General features: G+C 33.9%; 1 protein-coding gene across 1 annotated transcript; it reads right to left on the bottom strand.

The window, feature by feature from the left end:
* Positions 1 to 9,985: 9,985 nt before the first annotated feature.
* TET2 (tetraspanin2) lies at positions 9,986 to 11,644 on the bottom strand. Its single transcript, XM_078958613.1, has 2 exons — positions 11,042 to 11,644; positions 9,986 to 10,481 (listed from the first exon to the last, which is right to left on the bottom strand). The coding sequence occupies exons 1-2, from the start codon at positions 11,537 to 11,539 to the stop codon at positions 10,170 to 10,172; spliced, it is 810 nt and encodes a 269-aa protein (XP_078814739.1). The 5' UTR covers positions 11,540 to 11,644; the 3' UTR covers positions 9,986 to 10,169.
* Positions 11,645 to 12,303: the final 659 nt, after the last annotated feature.

The following is a 12,303-nucleotide window of genomic DNA, read 5'->3' as shown; positions in this document are numbered from 1 at the left end:
TTGTTTGTTTTTAACGTATTTATGTTGCTAAAATAAACTAAAATATAAATAAACTGATTTTTTAAACTTAAAAGAGTTTTACAATACTTTTATGACTTTTTTATAAATAGTTAACAAATCCAGATTAAATTTTATGTATTATTGTATAAAAAATAAAAATAAAATGGTACAAATTACCAGATATATGATAAAAACCAATAAGCTTTGATCGCAAAGTTATACATAAATATTGTAATTTACTAATGAGAGATTAAAACATTTAATACATAAAATAAATGGAAATAAACTTTGATTATAAAATAAAATTTTTAAAAATTTTCAATTTACTTGTGTTTAAATAAATCAATTAAAAACTAACCATAAATCATTTTTCCAGAAACGGATGATGTTGCATTAAGTATTTTTCTATAAAATTTAGGATAAATATAAGACAATATTATGATTATTTTCATACCTATGTAAACAACTATAACAACTATTACCGTAACTAAATCTTTATTTATAAATTTCTCACAAAGGTTATGGTTGTATCGTCAAACCTTTTTTCTTGAAATACTATAACTTATTTTTTTTTTTTATCATAGATAAAGTTAAAATAAATCTAAGTTTAATTAAAGAACAAAGATATATATGTTTTTTAGCTTAGAAAATGTCCAAAGATGTTAGAAGATTCTAGCGGACATCTACACCAATAAAATGACACACATACATTTTAGGTCCGCAGTTTTCATAAAAACAAAACTATATGCAAAGGTTAATGTTTGTGTGTTGTCTGCGCGCATGACGCAGACAACAGAGGCCAATAATATATGACAAAACAAACAAACACCACCTTACACTAGTTAGTTATCTCGTTTTGTTTTTTTGATGACCAAATAATCAACTTCAATTTATTATTTAGTAAGGTTTTCTTTGAGTTTTTATAAGTCACTAATATAAGTTAAATAAATTGTGCATTGTGTTTCAACATACTATATCGAAAAAAAAGGGTTTAGAGATCTATCTTAGTTTTGAGTGTTCCGTCTAGAGAGTTGATTTTGTAAGTGTTTGATTGTGTGTTAGGGTCAGACTTAATGATTAGATAATTATCAAAGTTAATATACACTAAACCATCACTAGTTGTTTGCCTGAATTGATTGAGTGTTGAAATAAGATCACAATCAAAATAGACTTACCTAGACAACTTGACTTACTTGACAGTTAGTTATATTACTTTCATGGCTAAAAGACTCCCCGTTTGTATGGGACTGATATACATCATCTAAATTAGTATTTATGTAACATTAATCATCATTGCATGTACTTCTAAGAAATCTTAAACATGAGAGTTTTGTATAAACTTTTAGAATACATCTCGGGAGTTTGTGAAACAAATATGGTGTGTCTTGGTTGTTATCATTTTATTTAGAAATTGCTTTCGATAGAAAATCAATTTCAAAGTAATATCGCGTTCTTGGTATTGTGTGATTGCATAGTCAAAAATCAACTAGTATTAGAGTAGTTTTTAGAACCCTAAAAAGATGTGTTATTATATGTAATCAAGATCATCATGTCTCCCTCGAGTTTTTTCTAATCAAACTCCTCCAAAAAATGTCCAATTTCATGAGTAATCCTGAAATAAGAATTCGAGTATTGGATTAAGCTCACGCTCATTTGAATCACTTCATGGATTTTGTCACGAGTGATTGTGAGACAATAATATCTTATATTCTTAAAACAAAGACATGTGAGTTGTAGTTTACAAGTTGGTTGCACATTGATGATACATAAACGCACCAGTAACATGGTGTTATAAAACGTATTGTTGTGTGTGCTTTGATGAGTAGATTGAGCAATCATATGAGTCGAAGTTTATCCGTTCCTTTTACCATAAGAGGGATAAAAGTGATATCTATGGGCCCTTCGATGATTTTGTGATGTCACTCTAAGTGCATGGCCAAGCCTGGACTAAGTTGAAGTGTTCAATTATAGTCTATTGTTAGTCGTCATAAATCAGAAATCGGGAAACGACACATGGACATAGAGAATGATTATAAATCCATGTCTCATGTACATACGATATTTTGTAGAACGGAGGAAATTTATGATCCCTTATCTAAAGGACGTGTTGCTTATAAGATCAGAGTTCGACAATGGCTTTTGAGAGCTATGATTGCTAATCAGATTTTGAAGCTACATTGGCAGTTATAGTTATTAGACTTATCCAAGTGGGAGACTGTTGGATTAGGTGTCTAAGCCCATAACTATAATTTGTATGTACTTGACCCGATAGTAGCATGGTCCTTTTAGGTTGCCTTCACCGGAGCAATTTGATAGGATGGATATTTGAGAAAGAAGTTATTTGTGATTTATTAATATATTATAATAATAATATATTAATTGAGAAATCATATTATTTAATTAGCATTGATCAAGAATTAATTTGGAATTAATTTAGTGATCAAAAGAGACTGATTAAATTAACGGGGGCTGATTAAGTAAATCAGTGATACATATAGTTTGGGCCAATGATCCATGTTGATTAGTGATGGACTAAATCTATGTGAGAGTCCATGTAGAGTTAGTCCAAAAGGCTATCAAATGAGTTATTTGATTAAAGGCCTAATTGAATGAATTAGGGTTTACATGATGAGACCCTAGGAATTCCACACTATAAATGTAACCCCTAACACTCCTAAAATCAGCCAAGACTTCCAAGAAGTAACCCTAGCCGATTTTTGGTGCCTCCTTACCTCTCTCTCATAATCCTCAATTGTTCTTGGTGTTTGTGACTTATTTGAGGTACCACATTTGAGGTACTAAGCTCTTGAAAGGCCAAGTTCTACAAGCTACAACCAAGAGGTATTCATCTCACTTGTTTTATGTTGTAAATCTCTAAGCTGTATGCTAGTTAGGGTTCATGATTTGGATGAATGAAAATTGCATGTATAACTTGAGAAAACTTAGATCCAAAGCATTAGGGTTGTATGTGCACCATAGGATTATTATAGTGCTCAAAACCCATCAATAAGAAGTACTCGCCACATACTCATCAGGAATTCTCTCATGAAAAAGAAAATCCATATAAGTAGATTCAAAAGTTGTTGCAGAGTCAGAGGTGGCATGTTTAATAGAGACGAAATGTTCCTCTAGAACTGGTGAATCGTCAGCATTTTCTGGAGATTCAGCAGGTGTATCATCATTTATTGGTATAGGATCTGGAGTCCCATCATTTAAACTTGTATTTTCATCTTGCGGTATCAATGGCTTGATAACCTCAACAATGACCACTTCTTCTTCATCATCTCTACTTGATCCACACGAGTTTGGATGGTAACCTGAAACATTATCAGAAAATGCATAAAATGGTTTAAACAAATCAGCATAATCAAATAGCCAATCAGGGCCGATTCGCGCACCCGTTTCATTTTCTTCTAGCCAGCGGACATCAAAGGACTCCACGATAAGCAGTACGTCCAGCATAACCGACGAAGTAGTAGTCATCAACATTTGGGTTGAACTTTAGAGTGGCTTCGAGATGAAGAAGAGTTCATGGGTATCCAAAAGTGATGAAATAAGAAATAGTTGGTTTGTGACTGTAAAGGTTTTCATACGGAGTCTTCATTTGATGTTTATTGATTAGAATCCAATTGTGAACATAACATGTTGTTTCGATAGCCTCATTCCAGAAGAACACTGGCAATTTTGAATCACACACATTGTTCTAGCAACATCAATTAGGGTTCTATTCCTTCTCTCAGCAACACCGTTTTGTTGAGGCGTGCGAGTTGCAATGTATTCCTTTTTTAGCATAGAAATGGTCCAGAATAGCATTCTTGAATTCTTTCCCATTATCACAGTGGATGCCTTTGACTTTCTCATTGGTCTGATTTTCAATCAGGATGATGAACCTCTTGATCAGCTTTGCTGTCTCACTCTTATTCTTCAGAAAGAATACCCAGGTAAAACATGAGTAAGCATATATTATATCCAGATAGTACGAGCTTTTTTTGACGCTGAGAATATTGATTGGCCCAAAGAGATCCATATGAAGTAATTGAAGAAGTGTGTCGATTGAATTGACCAGCTTTGGCTTGTGCAGTTTTCGATGTTTCTTTCCTTGTGCACAAGCTACACATTTCTCGAATATGACAAAATCTTTAAAAGGAAACCCTCAAACAAGATCATTTTTGCCAAGTCGATTTAAATTCTTTACATATGTCTGACCTAGGCGACGATGCCAGAGTATATCATTATGTTCAGAAGTTTTGGAGAACAAGCAAGTAATGTTCTCTGGGATGTTGTTGTTCATGTCAATAATGTTGGCGTTGTTTTGACGTTCTGATCTCACCAAGATCCATTCTTCTGGTATGACAATACCATGATTTAGAATTAAAAACTCCTTCTTGGTGAAATGAGTTGAGAAATCTCTATCGCAGATTTGAGAGACACTCAACAAGCTATGTTTCAATTCAGGAACGAAGTTGATATTTTCAAAGTTCAACACACCATTTGTAACTGTCCTCATTTGAGTGATCTTTCCCTTTTCTCCTCCTGCAAAGTAGACATAACCACCATTAATCTTTTGAATGTTGTGTAGTTGTGATATGTCACATGTCATGTGTTTGGAACAACCACTATCAATATACTAAGGTCTGATGATATTCCTCCATAGTTGTTCTTGCACATGTTGCGGGATGAATTTGTTTTGGGAACCCAATCCATCTTGAAACTGGATTGAACATTACTATCAACTTGGGATACTTTTTACCATACCATATCTTCTTTATTAAATAAATATTTCAAAAAATCTGAAGACCTTTTTAGATCAGTTGTTGATTTAGAAGGAAGGACTTTAGATACCCATTTGTAATTTGGTTTATGTACTTTCTTGTTAGATTGAATGGGACCCTTTTTACTTGCCTTTGGGTTGGGATTGCCTTTCTATTTAGAATTGTATTGTGAGTGTAAGCTAGAGGATGACCCTTGAGATGATTTTAACCACACCTGATTTGGTTTGGTTGAGCCATCTCTTGAGTTAGCTTTTGTTTTATCCCTAAAGGCCTGATTCTTGGCCTTGTCATCATTCCAATTGTTATTACGAAGACGTGACCTCGAGGGATTTCTTTTGGAAGATCTCCCCTTGGCACGTTCGTCTATTCGAATTCAGAGAAGGGACCATGAGAATGATGTGGACAATTTCTAGCAATGTGACCTGGAGTCCCACAATTAAAATAAGTTTGTCTTTTCAAGAAAGTGTTACTTGAGCTAGGTCCTTATCTAGAAGAGTCTTGTTTCAAAGAATTTACACACACACATTTACATTTATTAGAATCTTTCATAAATTTACATGGTTGATTTTTTTTTTAAAACAGTACTATTTGAATTTGAATCAAAAGCAACATCACTACAATTTTTAAAAGAATCCAAAACATCAGTTTTAATATCCTTGTTCACACAGTTATTTGAAACAAAAGCAACAAAAACGTTAGTTTTTGAAAAATTTTCAACAGAGCTATCATTATGAAAGTCCTCCTTGCCCTCATCTTCTAGTAATACTTGATCTGCACATGAGGTAGAAACGTTAGTATCATTCACTTCAACAGTTTCAGTGGAGCTAGGTTGTTCATTCTTAACTGAATTTGATATAGGGGGTTGGCCATATTGAGCAGATCTTTCTATTTCTATGGTCTCAGAGGTAGAAACATAATTATCATTAAAAGGAGGCGGAACACTATGATACCCTAAGCCACTTTTTTGGTTATCTTTCCATTTCAATTGTTTCTCTATCATAGATTCAACCATTCCACTTGACACATCAAATTTCTTAAAGTTAAATGTAACATCTTGAAATTTAGCTTTTAACGTATCAAGTTTGACAGTTAATTTAGCAAAATTTTCTTTAACATAACGATTATGAACACATTTGGTGCTATATTCTTCTCTCATCCTAATTAAATCTTTATTTTAAGCATCTAGTTTTTCTTTAAGAGGCTTGTTTACTTTATTAAGTTCATAGATTTCATTTTTAATATCGAAAACCTCTCTAATTAATAACTCATTATGCTCACGATATTTATTAACCTTATCTTCGCAAGATTTAGAGCAAGAAACTTCACTAACCTCTTTGGTTGGTGGAGTAGTGGAGACCATGAACGCAAACTGCAACTCCATCATCTTTTCCTCAGCTAGATCAGCATCCTCACCATCTTCAATCTGGGAAAGAATAGCTCTTCCATCTTCAGTAATATTGAGAGCCTGCATCTATCTTCCCACGAGAACTGCTATGCCACCATAGCTTGCTCATTATTCTGAGGCGCTTCTTTATTGTTTCCAGCTGGAACCAAAAGCCTCTCAACATTATTCTCTACTTTAGGCTTGGTGCAATCACAAGCAAAATGATCTGCCTCGTGACAGTTGTAACGCCGCGACTTGCTCTTGTTGATGCCTACTTCCTTATCCACATTTACTCCCAAATTGTTCTTTCCAGTTCGCTGAGTGAACTTTTTTGCCCTGAACACTACCATAGCAATTTGCCATGATATATCCATCTCTTCAACATCCTTAAGGTGAATTTGATTAAGTTCTCCAATCATAGTGGAGGAACTAATTCACCATCAACAAAGGCATTATAGCAATTCATGAATCCAACCATCAGATCCATGTTTTCTTCAGCTCCTTTGGCAGCTTCTGGAATCTGCGAGGTGTATTTGGTGGTGGAACTGGATGCAGAGGAGTTGGGAGATGCCATTGGTATACCAAAAGATGGAGGAGCATGGTGCGATGGTATAGCTGAAAATACATTGTTAGCAGATGCTCCTAAGCTTGCAGTTGAGTAGGAATTAACATGATTAATTTCTCTCTGCTTGTCATCTATGTCATAAGCTTTGATTATACCCATCAATTTAGCAAGAGAGAGGTTGATTAGGTCCTTAGTCTTCTTGATCATAGACACATTCATATCCCAACTTCTAGGAAGTGAATTAAGCAGCTTCTTATTTATCTCAGAGCGAGGCAACACAATTCCAACAGTGCTCATTTCTATGTTGAGAGTAATAAAATGTTGCACCTAGGCTTTCAGAGTCTCCCCAAGAACATGATTAAACATGTTGAATTTTTGACGAAGTAAATCTTGTCTGCTTTGTTTCATATCCTCATTCCCTTCATACAATTCAATCAATGTTTCCCACAAAGCTTTTGCAGATGTATATACCCATAAACCTTGAGCAATGTCAGGGGATAGAGCCATGGTAAGAATAGCCAGTGCCTTTTCATCATCCTCAATCTTATCGAAGTCCTCATTAGTATAATCTTCGATTGGCTTGTCAACTACAGTTTTAGCTTCATAATCCAGAGTGGTTGTGATCTTGACTGGACCTCTTAAGAAGCTTCTTCATACTTTGATATACTTCATTTTAATATACTTTCAAATCTGAATTTCTATTCAGGAAATCCATCAGTAGTCAGCAATCAATGAATTCGAGTTGTTGTCCCCATAACTGAATCATGATCACTTTGCATTGTAGAAAGAGAAGAGTTCTAGGAGTCCATTATAAACCGAAAAGTATGAGATTTAACCAAAAACTACTAAATTTGACCGAAAAATCAAATTTCAAAAATTGTTGACCGAAAAGCCTTTAACCAAAAACGCTGACCGAAAACCATGTTTTCACCAAGCACTTTAACCGAATACAACGTTTAACTAAGAACTAGGCAATTGACCTACTTGCTGATCGAGAACACAGGTAATCGCCGAAAAAGTCTTAAACCTAGCCGAGAACTTAAATCAGCTGTCGAAAACGTCCAAACCAATTCAAAAAACTTCCAAAAATACCGGAAACACGAAATCTGTAATATCTCCAAATTAATTTCAGTCAAAGTCTTCAATAAATGAAGAACACGAAGAACAAACAACAATACTTTTCGTCAAAATAAATCAAAAACGCTAGAAAACTCCAAGAAAAACTTAATACTTTGCCAAATCATTTGATACCGATCCTAACTCTGATACCAATTGTAAAACTCGTTCTTGATGTATCAATCGAAATCACAAGAATGGCGCAGAATCCCAATCAAACGATTAATGCAAAACAATTTTTATGAACTAAGAACACAGTTCAGGTATCTTCAATGCACACTATATTCAATAATAGTCTAGTACATAAGATTCTTAATATGCTCTCGATTCTCTCTTTCTCTCTTAATCTCGATCATAGCTCCTTAGAATGGATAATTGACTAACTCTTTCATTCACAGTTGATAACACATTATATAATAAACCTAATACAAAGCCTTAACAAGCCCAAGACCAACCGAAATCCTATAAGCCCATCGAAATCACAAGGTGATTACAATCCAAACACCACTGAGAATGTGGAGAATTCGGTCCTGGACCGAGAACACTAAAAGCCAAAAAAAATAAAGTATAAACCATTAATTATGTCCTAACAGAATCCTTGAGAGCAAGCATCACAAATGTCACGCCTCTAATTGTTCACACCCAACACTAGCAAATAAGAATGATTAACAAGGAGGTGAGAGGATGAAATTTTCGGTTGGATTTCTTCTCGAGAAGGTTGGCCAAAAATCATAGGCATACCCTATGTATAGTGCAGTCAGAAAACACTAAATAAGCCCAAATCCAAGATTATATTAAACCCTTGGGCTCCAAGAAATCGTCTCTACATATGGATGGTTCTAGATTTTTATTTGTTTAACTATTGAACAATTACAATTCAGTCTATGCACTTTTAACTAATTCTTTTAATCCCGAAATTAATTCTAATTAATTTCTAATTAATTATTAATTAAATAATATGATTTCTAATTAATGTATTATTTCCATAATACATTAATAAATCATTTATTTCAATTTATTAATCAAATAATAAATTCAACATCTCTCCCCAAAATCACCTATCCAGCGGTTAGTTTTGAGGGCAACCAAAAATGATTGTGCTACTATCAATTTAAGTATATATCAATTATAGTTAAGGGGCTTATACACTTAATCCAACAATATGTTGCTATTACATATTGTCTAGACAAATTTATTTGACTCTACCTAGATCTATATATAAAACCTCCATGTACTTGTAAGCTTCATAACGAAATCAATAATAATATCTCTCTACTTTTCTCATTTAATGTGGCGTATGAAACATATAAATATTATTATCAAATTTATTATTATTAAAATTATTTTATCTTTTAATTGTGTGGTTGTCGTTCAAATACCTAACAACTAATGTCATACTTATGGATAAATACATGAATGTTATGATGGAAGAGTTTGATAGCTATAATTTTGGATTTTGGAAGATGTATATTGAAAGATTATGTCCAGAAAAGCCTTATGAACCCTTGTTTGAACAAAAACCTAAATCGATAAAATAAGAAAATTGAGTGTTGTCAACGTCTAAGAACGGTTGCATACAATATTGCCAAGCAAAAGAGAACATTTGGTCAGGTTGTCAATGGCTAAGACATCTTTTGGCTTTAAATTAGTAACTAGAAAAATGTTACAGTTGCAATTACCAAACCAAAGCAAGCCTAACAGATTATTGGTTTGGTAATGGTAATTATTGGTTTCAAAAACCAAACCAAAGCCGATGGTCTACTTATGAAATTGGAACAAAAATGTGCTCGTGTCACATTTTATACGTAAAACACCTCAAATTTGTATCGATTTACAACTTGATTTAGACCTAACTAATTCAAATCTATACGTTTTTCAGTTACGTTGCTAAAAACTTTTAATTTCCATCCAATTTTATATATATTGAATAACCTTATTTACCCATACAACAAATGATTTTCACATAAAGTACAATCCACATTGAAAGCTTAAATTATTGTCAATCGTTATCAAGCGTGAATTTCTAATAGCGACTCATTAAGTTATTATGAAAAAAAAAAAAATTGTGTAGCAAACAAATACATATATAAAAGATAAAAGTTCTTTTAATCGATCATCATCATCACAGTAATCGTCAACACAACACCATAATCAACCTCATTTACTTAATATAACGAAAGACGAAATAAACATATAAAAACAATATAAATAGATAAAACAATCCCTTTCAAAAGAACATATACACACCACTAACTTCAGTAACTATCAAACACATAACTATTCATCTAAAAGAAACACTATCTTGATGAAAAACGATGTATCAAACACACTTTCAAGTCCACCCACGTTTGTACCTTTGAAAAATTTCTTCAGTTTGAGCGTTTCTATATGCACTACAAGCTATAACATACAGACTGATAAGAGCCACAATGGCTATAATCAAGATCGTGTTGGCTCTTCTCCATTCTTTCCTTAAGTTCCCCAACAATCCGGCTTTGCAAGAGTCACAATTATAGCACAATTGATTCGGGTCATTATTCCAAATGGGGCAATCCATATCACCCATTGGGTTTGTCGGGTTGACCCACATTATAGGGTTCACGTATTGGTATCCACACACACTTGGAGGCTTACAACATCCCGACTACACCACATTACACATATTTCAATATAAAAAAAATTCAAATTTTGTATAAGGAATAGTATTATTAGTAAATAGTAAATCAATATTTGAATCATGGGATCACACACATAAATGACCAATAATTGAGATAATAAGAAAATTGGATGTCATGTGCTCATGTTTTTTCTATGATGTTTCTTGAATAATGACAAAGACTTCATAAGTTAATTGAGTGGGTGCCTTTTTTTTTTTTTTGGTTATTAGCACAAGAAAGTGGGCACAATATTTGAACACTTTTCTCCATTACACTCTAATATGTCTAAATTAGTACTCATTAATTATTTAATAAGAATCATCTATTGGTAAATTTCATTTTAAGAAAGTATGATGATAATATATTGTAAAGTTTATAATCAAGTAAAGATTTGATCTTTCCATGGATCATGTTCAAGTGAGCTAATGCGGGACAATGTACAACCATAAATGCATAGATTACAAGTTACTGTAAATAACAGGGTCTGCATTTATGGTGTTGAAGAAGAAGAACACAGAGCCACAACGTGAAATCTGAGAAACAGTACCTGAAGAGGAGATATATTGGAAGCGAAAAATTGAGGAGCAGTGTACGAATCCTGAGCCATCTTCGTGCAAATCGAAGAGGAAGCCAAACACGCCCTAATATTTCCCCAATTATCCGAATCGGTGATGTGATCGCGTAACCACTTCGAATATCCCGTCAATCGATACTCTTTATACTCCCGTCCGGGAACGGAGTAGGCGCCGGAGGGACGGGAGACGACGAAGGCGAGTATGAGGAGGATGAGACCGGTGATGATGAGAGCGGCGTTACAGAAGAGGTAGAAGGCTAAGAGGCCTTGTTTGTTCCAGTATGCACCTATGAAGCCGGTTAGGGCAAGGAAGAGGAAGAGAACACCGATAATGATGACCGGCCATCGGAGCCAGCGGATGCACTCGTTGTCCGGTTTAGAGGCAAGCCAGATGCCAGCGGTGATGATTGGAATGGAGCAGAGAAGTGCTATGAAGTTGAGAGTTGCTATTATGTTGTTGCTAACCGCCATGGCTGAGCAACAGAGTGAGTAGAAGTCGAGTGATACGGAGAAGATGGTAGATATCTCATGGGGTTTATAAACTCCTAAAAAGAGTTCTTGAGACAGAAGTCTATGGTTTATCAAAGGGAAAATGACTCGTAAATAACTTTTGACTATCGTCCTTTTTTTTTTTTTTTTTTTTCAATATATCATTGAATTTATTGTTTGTATTCATGATAACCCTTTTGATCGGCTTTTGATATGTGATAGTTGGTCAAAGGGTTATAGTGAATACAAATAACAAGTTCGATAGTATATTAAGTATAAAAAAAAAAATGGACCAAATGAGAACAAACTCAACAGTTGATTACCTTCGTGATTCATTTTCCCTTTATTCATTTACAGCAAATCTCATGTCATCTTCTACTGATATTAATGACTTTATGATATTCATTCTTGCTTATCTTCAAAACATAACCCACGAAAGAACACTATTCATACATGTACAACTTTGTAATGCACTTGAATATTTATTAGGGAAATCTTGACTAAGCAGGCGCATTTCATAACTACATTTACATTTCCAATCGAATGATTTATCGTATCATGGATTCTAGACAAGTCTACAAACGAGTGGAATCACAAGTGCTGTGATTTTTGAGTTTACTTAGCTTTAAGATCGAATTCATGGGATGAGATACAACATCAATGTGTACAATATCATGCTGCTTTTGCAGACACATCACCATAATATACCTTGAGGAGGTATATTATGTTGATAAATATATCTATCA

This window comes from Lactuca saligna, chromosome 5 (genome assembly GCF_052625555.1).
Source record: "Lactuca saligna cultivar CGN05327 chromosome 5, ASM5262555v1, whole genome shotgun sequence".
Lineage (NCBI taxonomy): Eukaryota > Viridiplantae > Streptophyta > Magnoliopsida > Asterales > Asteraceae > Lactuca > Lactuca saligna.
Note: the sequence above shows the minus strand (reverse complement) of the source record. Positions and strands in the feature narration are given on the sequence as shown.